Source organism: Phlebotomus papatasi, chromosome 2, assembly GCF_024763615.1.
Source record: "Phlebotomus papatasi isolate M1 chromosome 2, Ppap_2.1, whole genome shotgun sequence".
In the NCBI taxonomy this organism is placed as follows: domain Eukaryota; kingdom Metazoa; phylum Arthropoda; class Insecta; order Diptera; family Psychodidae; genus Phlebotomus; species Phlebotomus papatasi.
Window position 1 is genome coordinate 67,764,156 of NC_077223.1, and position 13,944 is coordinate 67,778,099.

Here is a 13,944-nt window from a genome sequence, read left to right on the forward strand (position 1 = left end):
AAGCCTGAAAACCTTCCCCTATTTTTACCCGTAAACGGATTTTTTATTTTTTTTTTAGCTAAAGTAAAGGTGAAATCTTTGTATTTCACGACTGGACGTCTTTTATGACACCCACATAGTCGGTGAGGGTTAAGAAGGAGAGAGGCGAGAGAGGTATAGTATGTTAGTATGAAATCCTAATCCTGGGCCAGAGGGTGGAAAAAAATTAGACCGCCGAGGGCGCAAATTATTGAAATCGTACTCGCACCTGTCAGCTCTTTAGGGTCGAGAGAAATCCACTCGCACACCCAGCAGATACAAATCCTTTTGTAATTACTTCTTTATAATATGAAGTTATTTGTAAATTTAAAAGTGAATAAGACAAATTGGATAAAGAAAATGTAATAAAATTAACAAATTAATTTTTTTGGCCTTCTAAAATTAGAATTAGAACGACATTGTTATAATGATCCTTGGGACATCCTTTTTTTAGATTAGATTTCAGTTTATTGCCTGACTTTTGGATCCAACAATCCTTTCTTAATACTATATGTTAAGACTTTTTAATTGAATATCGAAAATTCATTTTAACTTACCTTTCAATGGCAGAAGTTCAGAATTCTAGTCAATTTAGCTATTGATTTTAAGTTATAGATAAACTTTTTTTTCACGATAATCTTTCGCTCCAAGATAACAGATACCGACTTTGTAAAATATGTAAGAAGATGACCATCATTTTATCATTTATTTTCATAATATGGACGAAGAATGATAAGAGACATCGATTTGAGGTTTCAAACTAAAGGTTAATAATCGATGAGGAGATTATGATTTTACGACTAGAACTCAAGTCCGGGTAAATTATGTCAGAGAACGGAGAAAAATCCTGCAACTATATTAGAAATCGCACCTTCTCTTTGTGTAGAAGTTTTCCAGGATGGCACAGAGAACCTAACCTGCAGGCCTACCAAGGGGTAACTCATATTGAGAAACCCTCGTCAATTGTCCGAGAAACGCTTCGCGAAACCCGAGAAACCCACTTTTTGCATCGCGAAACCCGAGAAACCCAATTTCTACATCGCGAAACCCGAGAAACCAGAAACCCTTGTCAGAAAAAATGGGAATGAATTACCCCTTGAGGCCTACGAAGTACTTTCTAAACTAAAATACCGAGGAAAAATGGTTGGTGGAATAAAATCCATTTACGCTTTTTCGTGATTTTTTCTGTTTTCAAGTTCCGTAAAATTGTTTTTTTTTGAGTTTCTGTGTTCTCAATTTTTTTTTCTTGAGTTTTTTAGGATTCATGAAGCTCTTTTGGATTTCTCGGTTTTGTGAACGTTTTTCTTTTCTTGTAAAGTTTCTAAGATTTCGCGATTTTATTTTGGTTTCTAAGGTTTCACGAAACTTATTTGAAATTTTTCGATTTTTCTTGATTTATCAGGCTTCGTGAAAAGATTTACCGAGTTCCATGAGTTTTACAAAATAAATTTTGGAATTTTTAGTTTTCGATATTTTTTTTGGGTTTCTCGTGCACGAAACATTTCTTAGATTTCTCAAGTTTTGGAAAATATTTGGCAATGGTTTCTTTGTATGATTTACCCCTTGATTTTCTCAATTAAAACCCTTTGGAAGAGCTCAAATTTAAAGGTCTAGGTCTTCTAGGTCATCTTTTTTAGATGTTTTTGACACAACAAAAGCGACCGGAGTTTTCAAGAAAAAAGGCGGAAAGTAGACATAACTTCCTTTATACAAGTAATAAATTGATCATAAAAAAATCCATATCAAAGGTTTGTGAATTACCACATTTCTTAAGTTCATTACAACTTCGTAAGATCACCGCCAGTCACCGCTATAGGTGCTAAAATCGATTTTCAAAATTTCTCCGTTTTCCTGAAAAGAATCCTAAGTATTACAAGGATTACAAGCTTATTTGGATTTATCGCTGCTATTTGGAAGAAAATTCCTGAACAATTGAACAAACATTCTCAATATAAAACATTTCTGTAAATAGCAAAAGAAAAATTAAAATGTTATGGTTTATTCCCTCAAAAAAAAATGGTTTACATATCAATGCCATGAGACTCTTTTGAAATAATATCGATTGATGAATGTTATTTTTAAATTATTATTAAAGTAAATTCTTTACGCAATTTGAGGATCATCAGCTCTTGTTGTAATAATTCCTTGTGTCTCCTCATACCCATAGCGACGTCTCAGATAGAAACCACGGACAGCTGACCAACATTGGAAGACAAAAACATTGTTGTAGAGACACATGCCGAACAGCAAGCCACCAAATCCAAGAATCTGATAAGGAAAATTTTGTAATGAAAATAAAATCGTGGGTTCTCTGCAATTGCACGTGAAATACTGAAATTACCTGAAGAGGGTGAAACATTTGCCAACGAACACAGATGGCAACAAGCCAGACCACCAGGGTACGAACAGAATCCAAGACCATTCTCGTAGTGGCTGAAATTTCTTTGGTAACACTAATTCCGGCAAAGTTGAAGAAGGCAATTGATATGATTGTGCCGAAAATGGAAAAAAGTAACTGCCAACTATTACGGATTTGCACCAGGGCATCAACAAAGTCTTCCAGAGTGCCCCGAGCGTTGTTATTGAAGGGTGGACCGACGTGGATGAAGTAGAAGGGGATCAAGAGGGTCCCCAGAACACTAAACCCGAAGAATCCTTCCCATCCAACAGCCTGTAGGGCAGGAATATCCAATCCAGCTACATAGCGCTCTTCATAAACCATTTGGACAGATGTGATAACTTGGGCCAGGATTATGAGCAAATCGCCGGTGATTATATTGTTCCGGGAATGGGCAATACCGCCATCATCAGCTATAAAGTCTGATACACCGACGATCGCAAGACCAATAATAACAAAGAAAATTCCTGTCCACTCCCTGCCCACCAAGACACGATTGAGGAATGCCACAGACAACATTCCAACGAAAATTATCACGCTTCCCCTAAACATTTGGAAACTACTGGGATAGGTAAGATTGAGACCTATGTACATTATGCTGGTGGCTATCATATCACACATAGCCGGAATGAAGAGGATAAATGGATTGAACTCTCTGTTGCCCCTAGTGAGCTCATGTGTGTCCTCTGAACCATCCTGCAAAGGTCAAATCTTTTTATTCCCAGCCCCGGACATTTATTGCATTGAGATTCTCCCTTACCCTTCGCCTCTTCAAATTGTAATAGAGCATCTTAAAGGCTAGCAAACACAGCATTTCCCCAATAAACATAGCACAAGCCTGCACAAATGGATGGGAAAATGCCCTAATTTGTCCATCGGAACCTTCAGACTCCAAATAATCTGCCCATCTTGGTGAGTCATCAAATAAAAAAAGGGAGTCTATTATTTGGGATTTTGGCATAATAATGTGCCTTTGAGGGAATACTTACTTTGTACTCAGGGTATTTATGGAGCCTGTGACCACCATTGTGGCTGCCAGAATTAGCTGATATTGTGACCAGGCCATTGCAATTGAAAATTTTTTCACTATCACGACTTTTTACAGTGAAAACAAAGAAAAACTCGGTGGCTTGTTTATTAAGAAAAATGCCTTATCAGCTGATCGAGTGCACTCATCAGTGTTGCCAACACTTTAATGACAGTTCCTCCTAAATCAAGAGCTAAAAACTCCTAGAAAATTCAAAAATTTGAATATTTATCTGTTATTTGTAAAAATATGAGAATTTTTACAAGAAATATGAGATTTCATACACAACTTTTCATTTGTGTGGGTTAAAAAATTGATTTAATTTATAATATTGGTTTGACACTTATTTTTATTTTTTACGCGAGCCATGTATAATAAAATTAGTAGTCATTAAAGATTGATTTTTTTTTCTCAAAATCAAGAGCGAAATTAAGGAAAGAATTTTTTGCTCTTTAATGATTTATTGAAAATAATTTCAAATCCAAAAAACATGCACGTTTTAAATATATTTTTTACATTTGAAAGAGGAAGAATATCACAGAATACCACAAAAATAATACAAAAAAATTATCATTTTAATATAAATAAGGAATGTCTCCCATTTCGTCTTCTTCTGCCACTGTCACTTCTCCCTCGTACGCTGCTCTTGTACCAATTTTTCCAAGGATATGCAGTGGAAGGCTTATTTCATTGCAGCATTTTCCCATCCTCTTTAACCCAGCACGGATTTTTAAAATTGATACTAATACGGGATCGCTCATTCTATTTCTTAATGGATTTTTTACTATATTCATTTGGCTAAAGGTTCTCTCCACCTCAGCGTTAGCCCAAGGTAGGGAGAGAACCTTAAGAGCGAATCCCGCAAGATCATAAAATGGGTTGTTTCCAGCAGCGTCCTTGTGGCTCCTGACTTCGCACCAAAATTTAATAATGTTGTCTGTTTTCTCCCACTCCACAAACGAAATTTTTGACCATTGGAAGTCAATTTTCGTTGCAATTTCATCTGTTTCTTTGAACTTGGAGATGTTTCTTCAATCTTTTATACATCAATCCTCATTACAAAATATCGTACTACCTGTTGAAGTTTCTCTGCCTGCAGTTCTTAAGTTCTCTTGCATCTTAGCAAGAAGAACTTAGCATCAGAAATCCATTTGATAGATTCCAATCTCATTTCAAGTCTATTGTTAACTGTGTTGACGTACTATCTTCCGGAACTTCTAAAATGATGGCTGCGACTAGTTTTTGATTCTTACAAATTCTTTTTTTCTTTCTGCGGCTGTAAAGAGATTATGATGAGTATCTAGAATTTCATATTTACGACTTCAATCAACTTACTGAGTGTGCCTGAATGATTTGTTTCTTTTGGATTTCTTCGATATCCACACCCAACCCACACCACACCACTATTCAAAAAAAATCTAAACCAGAGGAACCACTACTAAAGGAAAAAGTCATTTTTGCATTCAAATCTGGACACCCTAAAAAAGTGGCTGATGTTGCATTTATTTTTTAATGTTTTTAGGAATTTTGATTATTCTTTAGGTATTCTTCTTGCCTAACTATGTTGAGAGAGAGCTAATAAAGTTAAAAAATATGATAATTGTGATAAATTTGTGAAATTTGCAGGTTTTTTCGAGACCAAAAGACAATGGGTTAACGAACACTGATAGAAAATTGGAAAATTTTAATCTTTCTTGTAACATTTTTATTCTCTTCTTCCTTTACAAAGAAAAAGAAACTATTCTAGAATCCTTACAGTGCAAAAGATGTGAAATTTTTACAATTCTTGAAGGACAAAAAGGAATTTCTTTCTAGTCAATGACACTTCTGGTCATATAATGGAATTAGTTTCTGTGTCCGGAAGGCTTCCTAACAGTACACGGATTCTCTGGGAGGCTACCTAGAACTTCTAGGGCCTCTTCCCGAGAAGATAGAGTATCAGGATGTCTAAAAAAAGCCCTCAAGAGCCCCAAAACAGATGACAAATACGATCTGCAGGGCAATTTTCGAGGGCAGTTTTCACACTAAAAAAACATAAGAAAAGACAGTAAAATTCACAGAATTTTCCCACAAATCACTTCACTGACCACTTCTTTAATATTTTTTGATGAATTAACTACGGGAATTTGCTTACTTCTGTGCAAAATGACGTGAAAACATCAACAGAAATGTTCCAAAGGGCACTGTCCGCCATCTTCTATTTGACAACTGAACCGTATTGGGTGCATTTTTCGAGCAAAGTAAGCACTTTTTCAAGGCAATTTTTAGAAGATTTTCCACGGAGAATTCAAAAAATAAATAGCCAGAAGAGCTTCCAAAACTCTCCAATTTTCTATTCCAATTCATAAATCACCGATTTTCCACATAATTTTCATAATTTTCCACGAAGAATGAAATGTTGCAAAAGTCGCTGGGCGACCCATATTTAGCCTATTTTTGCTATCAAATCATGCCTTTTAACCAATTCTATGTCACAAAACCAATTCTAAAAACTATTTTCTTTATGTTTACACCAATTTTTAGTGAAATTTCATTAATTGAACTTCACAAATTGGTTTTAAAAAGCAATCTTGGCGACGTCTTTTTCAAATGTTGGCGACTACCACTACAAAAGCAGAAAAACGACTTTTTCCTTCTATGTTGGTTCCTCTGTCTAAACAAACGCGAGGTTGTCAAGCTTGACGTCTCTGATGCCCGAAGAAGAGAGAGAGAGAAAGGACTACAAGACATCCATCTTCTTCTTCTTCTACTTTTAAATTTAAAAATTTAACGTTCCATTTGATGTAAAAACCTAAAAAAAAAACCTGATTTCTTCATATGCTTTAGGTATTTTTGTTAAAGAAATTTCCCTAAAAAAAACCTAAAAAAGAAATCCAATCTCCTAAATAATTCTCCTAACTCCTAGATCAAAATTTTCGGACCTAGATGCCCTCTTAAATCTCCTAGATCTGGTGAAAATCTCCTAGACTTGGCAACACTGGCACTCATCGACTATATCGACAACTTTCTGACTTTTTCCCTCGCTGCATCCGCCCAGCAGAAAAGAGATATCTTACAAAACAGCTTATTATTCGACTACCTGTAAGCACTATGTTGTAATTGCATTATTAATATCGTTTTAGTAGTTGGTGATGACAAAGGAAAATTTAGTTTTGAATTAAATGAGAAAATTAACAAAAAAAAATTTGTTTTAATCCTTTAACGACAAAACACTTTTTACGGACCGTAAATCAACAATAAAAATTTAACCGATAAACAAAATCAATGAAATGTCTTACATCTGACTTTGGAAAATCCAAAAGATTCTCATTTGATGCATTTTTTACATCTACGAGCGAGAGGGATAAAGATAGCCCAAAAATTTAAGTGATTTTTCTGACGACAATACCAATGAATAATAATTTTCAGTCTAATGAAAAATATTACGTATAAATATTTAGTTTTTTTCCAAAACGATTTATGGTTTGAAAAGAATTAAAAGTATAAAAAATAAATAAAATCATTTTTCAATACGATAATTTAAAAATTCGTAATTTTTAAGGTTAATATTTACTAGCAAATATTGGAGACTTGCAAAAAGTATCCTAGATTCCTTCAACCTTCTACTTTGCAATTACGTACAAATATAAGAAAAAAAATTTCAGGTAGTCAGGAAAAATTAGTTTCTTTACGGGACACCGGTGTTCCAATCGTCCTTCAAGGGTTAAGAATAATAAAGTAAACATTATAAAAATTAATATTACGAATAATGTATTTGGAAATATATAAGATTTATTCACTTAGATAAAGGGATAATAATGTATATATGAAATATGTAACGTATTGAAGATTGTGAATATTTAATTTTCAAATGTAAAAATTTTGGCAATATCCGTTTTGATATCAGACGGTATTTAAATACTTAAAAAAATAGTAATCTTATAATAATTTTAAATTAGGTAAATAATGAAATTTGAAAAGAAATATTAAATTTTCTTAAAATGACCGTATCCAATATTTTAAAATGAAAGAAACAGAAAAAAGTTTAAAAAATGGAAACCTGGAGTCCACTTTTTGCATCGCAAAACCCGAGCAACCCACTCTTTGCACCCTAAAACCCGAGAAATCTAATTTATGCTTCGCGAATCTCCAGAAACTTAATTTTTGCATCAAGAAACCCGAGAAACTCTATATCTCAGCGGAGAAAAATCCTCCAACTATATTAGGAATCGCACCTTCTTTTTGAAATTCAATTTTTGCATCGAAACCCGAGAAACTCCAATTTTGTAGCGCAAAACCCTAGTAATCCAATTTCAGCATCGCTGAAAAAAAAATGGGAATGAGTTACTCATTGCACCATCGTGAAACCTGAGGAACTCATTTTCAGAAATGAACTCGGAATACCTGAATTTATTTTATTATTGGAGCATATTGGTTGACTCTTTAATTAGGGGAAAATGATCTACTTATGCAATTTGATATAATTTCCTAAAGAACCTCTTATCGCTCCGCTTATTGCAGCTATCTTTTAACTTTCATCTCACAGATTTCTGCTGATTGAACTCCTCATGATTTTGCTTTAGCTTTCACATTCAGTCTATGAACTCCTCTTACTCTATCTGCCGGATGCCGGATTGCTTATTGCGACTTGACTTTTAAATGAAGTAAGTCAGTGCTGTTCATAATGTCCGTTATATTCAAACGGAATTTAGTCACATTACTTCGTAATTTTTCCTCAGTGTTCGGAGCAAATCGTGGGGATTGAGCCACAAATACTGTTCAGCTCAGACCGCTCATTGAATTTTGCAATTATTTATGGATTTTTTCTCTATTTCATTACAAATTAATGATTCTACTCTTTTTAAATAGGTGTCTTAAACATGCAATATTAAAATGAGCCTTTTTTTATACATTATACACACTCACCTGTGAAACGTGACTTTTCTGGGGTTTCTTGTGGAAGAAACACCACAGAAAGCTACAATACACTTCATGTCTTTCCTAAAAAGAAAAATTACACTTGATTTTCACAATTTTCATTGATTTTTTATCACTTTTTCTCACTTTTTTAGAGCTTAGATTTTCACAACAGCCTCATAACCTTGAATATTGCCGACTGCGCGGACTGCGCCATTACTAAGATACAAAAGTTCAATTTTTAGACACAAGAGGCGCTCATATGTGGCGCTCTTAATAACTTTTCCGAGATTTCGGAATGGCTTCAAAGAACTCCATATAAAAAAAACAACTTGCCGGGGGGTTGATTAATACATTTTTATACTGTGTGACCCATAGTTTTGGATTTAACATAAAATTGAAATTTCAAACTGGTTCTTATGTTATTAAAATAGCAACAATATTTTAAAGTGTATTATAAACAATAAGGCTTATGGGTGGTACATCTGCATAATCCTTTTAAAATATTAAAAAAAATGTACTTCCAAAATAAAATTTTGTTGTACTTCAGTGTAAAAGAAGTTCCAATAGTGTGAATCTCTTTCTGCTATTAGACTAGTACTGAGTTTCGAAAAATAATAATTTATAACATGATGAATTTTAGTTTTAAATGTAACATTGATAATATCTCAAATAATTGAATAAACATGAAATACGGGAAAATAACAAGCAAAATCTTTTGTTTAGTTAAAAATAATATTCAGACAGAAATAAATTTTGGTTGGTGTAAAACTTAAAACTACACAAACACGGTTAAAAATAATTTTTAAACATTTCACAATCTTTTGTGAATTTTATACAGTGCCCGCTTTCTAATCCGGATCGGTGTAATCCGGATGATATCGACGGTTACATTCAAAACAATTTTGAGGTTATGTATTCATGTTTGTTCAGTGCACTAAAATGTAATTTTATGTGGATAAATATTCTTGATTGTGATACATATTGTGATACAAAATGAAGCGAAAACATACTGGGACTGAAATTCCACAAAAGATTGAAGCTGTTGATCTCTACCGTGCCGTACAATCGCTGGCAACACTTGCGAAAACCTACAACGTACGTAAACAAACTGTTCTGGACTGGGAGAAGCAATACCAGAAGTCAAAGGAAACAGCTCGTGACCAAAGGAATGCCACAAAGAAACGTATGAAACCACCCACTCTATACCCAAAGACTTCAGAAGCTCTTTATGCTTGGTTTTTCCTCATGAGAGAGAAAGGTATGAAAAACCATTGTTTTGTAAACATTTTAGAATTCCCGAGATTTGTATACATATTTTCCAGGACTCCCAGTGGATGGAACAATGCTTCGAGCGAAAACTCTTAGTTTTTTTCAAGAATTAAGGGAAACTATAAGATTGCTGGTCGTTCGATATCTGGAGGGGCTCTTTCTTCTGATGAGAACATGCTACCCTCTTTCCTAAATGGATTGGGAGAACTCATTGAGGAAGAAGAGCTCTCCTTCGATCAAATCTACAATGCCGATGAAACGGGGTTGTGTTTTCGGAAGCTTCCCAACAAAACATTGGCAGAAAAAGCTCAAAAAAAGACATTAGGCTTTAAGATGAATAAAGAAAGAGTGTCTATTTTGGCTTGTGCCAATGCTACTGGGCCCCACCAATTCCTTTGTATGTCGTTGAAAAGGCAAGAAAGCCACGAGCATTCAAGCATGTAGATATGCCGGCATTGGGCAAAGAATTAGGATTCCAGTATGGCAATCACAAGTCTGCCTGGATGTCCAAAGTCTTATTCAGAGACTGGTTCTTCTCAAGTTTTGTTCCAGCCGTTGAGAAATACCTTCAGACCAAAAATCTGTCTAGAAAAGCTGTTCTACTCCTCTATAATGTACCGGTACATCCTCCAGAAAACAAATTGATTAGTGGGGGAATAAGAGTAGTTTATCTGCCTCCAAATTGTACAGCAAGTGTGCAAACGATGTACTGGAAACGCTAAAGAAAAAGTATCGAAGATACTTTATGGATTTTCTTCTGGGACAGATAGAAGCTGGTGAAGATGTACTTTCAGCGATCAAATCCGTGGATATTCTCACATGACAATTGCACGAAGTTGGAAGAGTCTTTTTGACAAGACTTACTCCGCAGACGATCAGGAAAACAATACTGAATTTGAAAACCATCAGGCAGAGTTGGAAGCACAGAACCTCGCTGAGTTACATCAGTTGGTTAATCAATTACCAGTCGATGAGTTTGTTAGAGAAGATGAAGTAGGGCAGTGGCTCATTACAGATCCTATCCCGGATTTCACTGACTCTCAAATTATAGAAATATTGAGTGAGACTACTCCAGAACAAGATGCTGAGGAGGTCGAACATTTTGAAAATGATGAGAATGTCGATCCTGTTTTGCTGAATGTTCTCCATTCTGCGAATATTCTTTTGGAATTTGCCGAGCAGGAAGATCATCCTGATAAACAAACAATTGATGGCATCAAAATGTTGCGAGAAAGAGTGGTATTCAAAATAGTGCAATGAACCTAATAATTAACTTAATAAAGTCTGTGGAATTAAAATGATAGAAAAATCGTGATTAAGGATTACCAAAAATTACTATATCTATAGTCAATGTAATGAAAATGACTTGTCCTGTGATGTTTTTGTTTAATAAATGAAGTGTATTAGTATAGAATTCTCAAATTATATCTTTTTAATCTTCTTTAAAACTTATATTATAATTCTACAAAAAAAAAATCAAAAACAATCTTGTATTATATTTTTTGAGCCGTTGATCCAATTCAAAAAATCTATCGGGATTACGAAGCGGACATCTGTCATTTTGTCCCCCAATCATCCGGATTAGAAAGCGGGCACTGTATTTGTATTTATTTTTAATAATTATATTTTGCAACATCTTAAAAAATACATCGATCACTTCTGTTATGGCAATTTCGCATTCTGTGATTTTTTTTCTTATGTTGGAGTTTTATTTATATAAATATACCTGAAAACGAAACCATTTTTAATGATTTTATAAAATATAGTAATTCGAGAACAGATGAGACAGTGGGAGAAGTGGACCACTTCGTCTGCTGACTACACCCAACTCACGTTTTCCACCTCATTTGGTATATTTGTGCTCTTCAACAAATTCAACTCTTCAACAAACTCTTTTGAAAATTGTTCGAGAAAATTAAAACTAAATTTTTGGGTATTCAAAAAATGGCCAAAAAGTTTTATTTCTCAATAAGAATATGTCTATTTCGAGATTGAGGAGAGATGGAGCACAACAATTTTAGCAACACTTCCGGTGTGAATTTTGGTTAATGCTCTTCAAAATCTTTTCAAGTTAATCTGCAGATATTATTTTCTTTGAATTTCAGATAAGATTAACTTGATACACTCACAGTGGAATTGTTATCGAAGTAGATGATCCAAATTTTCCACAAAATAAATCATTTTTATTGAAAAACTAAAATAAACTCCAATAAATACAAAGAAATAGCATCCTTGTCTAAAATCAATTTGCTCCTACTAAATTAATAAAATAAAATAAAAATATTTTGCTAAAATTAGGGGTGGTCCATCTCATTCACACTTTTTTGAGTGTCTCATAATGCAACTCATTTAAATCAAATTTTTTTAATTAACTATTTTCATCTATGCTTTTCTAATATTGATATATTTCAAAGTCTGATTTTTTTTTTGATTTTTAATAAGAAACTGCAACTGTAATTTGTAATTCTGGTTTTGTAAAAGTAACCCGACATGCGATACAAGGAGTTCAATTACATATTTTCTATAAAAATTACAACGTCACAGGAAAATCACTTAAGAGTGAAGTATATGAACATTCGTATATTTTTAATTATTATCAGTAAATGGCGTGCTACCATAATGAATACCTTTTAATAATTGTAATTCTGTGGTAAATAACTCAAAATAATCAAAGAATGAAATATTAAAAAAAACCAGAATATTTTACATATTTATACTCATATAATACACTAATAAAATACCGCGTAAAATAAAACCATAACGTCAAAACGTACGCTTTTTTTTCACTGAAACCAAGATTCTGAAAACGCACTGAAAAATCATTAAATAAAGGAAAAACCACTGTTCACTCTATTACTTACAAAGAATAATACTGCCACAGAGAATGCATCTGGAGAACCACTCATTTATGCGTTCACAATAGTAAGTTTTCTCACTTAAGTCTTTATTTTCGCGCTAATTTTGGTGTTTTGGGTTAATGAAATTTTCTACCTGTCAATCGCACACGAAAGGGCACGATGGTGTATACGAGCTCAAAGAAACTGACCCTCCAATTTGGCATCAAAAAATGACGTCATTGAACAGCTCTGAAGTAAGTAATTACTTCCGGTTGTATATGAATTACAGTAGACTCTCGCAAATTCGGCTCTTTTAAGATCGGGCTACTTTTTAATTCGGGCAGCGGTTACATTTGAAAAAAGTTTGTTGTCATTTTTCAAGTTCAATTATGATTATCAAATGAATCAAATATGCTAAAATTTGGCATGGTTTGTCTTAGTTTTGATGTGATTTTGCATTATTGAGGGATTTTCATGCAATTTACGATATAAATAAGTGTATAAACTCAACATTTATGTGCACATGAATAAAAATCGTTGCATTTCAAAAAGTTTGTCGCCCGAATTTCTGTCTAATTCGGCTGACATTTCGGTCCCATATGCCCGAATTTGAGAGAGTCTACTGTACATAAGTTTCTTTCGAAAAGACTCTTTTTCACTCTGACTTTTTTGAAACTTACGCATATTCAGGGGGGTGGCTATTTGGTCAGGGCAGGATAGAATCCATTCCACAAATTTGAAATGTAAACAAAAATATTGTTGGATTTAAAACGGTTTGATATTCCGGAGAGCACTAATTATAGTTTAGCTTTTAGCTGAAAACGTATGAGTTGTCAGCTGAATTTTACAAACCTTTAAACGGCATTCACATGCAGTGTCATCCATATATTTAGTTAGCACGTTTTGTTCGAAAATTGCTGACCTGTCGGCATATTTTTTTCTGATCGATTCAGCAGAAATATACTGAAATCGCTGATTTTGGAACTGACTATGCTCGCTGGGGCGTAACAATCGTAATCCGTGTGTAATTTTTGTCCTGCTCATTCTATTTGCGCGGATAAGTGAGAGTACTTTATAAATAATAAAATAGTTACAGTAGAGTCCCCTCAAATCTAAATTTCTCAAATTAGAATGATGGTTAAATTCAAATTGACAAATGAAAGATTGTGTTTCGTATTTGTAAAATATCAGGTAGTAAAAGAAATTTTGCATGGAGTCTGAATTAGAACTATTTTTCTCTGGTGTTTCCTCAATATTGTCGTATTATATTAATTTCCTCAACAAATTCCACCTATTTAACAACAAATTCCATTGATAAAATTCTCTAAAATTATTTTCCTTAATTTAGGAAAAGTGAATCTTACATAAATTCCGTTACATTTTTTAAAAAAAATATTCTTCAAATTTGAGGAACTTACTGTATATTAAAATCGTTGACCATGCAGATTCAAAAAGCTTAAATGTTATTTTGACCCCTATCAGCCGGATAAGGAAGA

General features: G+C 33.7%; 2 protein-coding genes across 3 annotated transcripts; one reads left to right on the forward strand and one right to left on the reverse strand.

The window, feature by feature from the left end:
- Window positions 1-2,001: 2,001 nt before the first annotated feature.
- LOC129803963 (solute carrier family 35 member F6) lies at window positions 2,002-3,613 on the reverse strand. 2 transcript variants are annotated; one of them, XM_055850865.1, is made up of 4 exons: window positions 3,406-3,613; window positions 3,177-3,324; window positions 2,360-3,112; window positions 2,002-2,286 (listed from the first exon to the last, which is right to left on the reverse strand). In XM_055850865.1, exons 1-4 carry the CDS (start codon window positions 3,480-3,482, stop codon window positions 2,122-2,124), a joined length of 1,143 nt encoding a protein of 380 aa, XP_055706840.1. In that variant the 5' UTR covers window positions 3,483-3,613; the 3' UTR covers window positions 2,002-2,121. The 2 variants fall into 2 exon arrangements, with proteins under 2 accessions (XP_055706840.1, XP_055706839.1); XM_055850864.1 differs by having other exon boundaries at window positions 2,002-3,112; window positions 3,406-3,596.
- A 6,444-nt stretch (window positions 3,614-10,057) lies between these two features.
- On the forward strand, window positions 10,058-10,871 carry LOC129801016 (tigger transposable element-derived protein 2-like). The gene is made up of 2 exons (XM_055845771.1): window positions 10,058-10,317; window positions 10,406-10,871. Exons 1-2 carry the CDS (start codon window positions 10,058-10,060, stop codon window positions 10,869-10,871), a joined length of 726 nt encoding a protein of 241 aa, XP_055701746.1.
- Window positions 10,872-13,944: the final 3,073 nt, after the last annotated feature.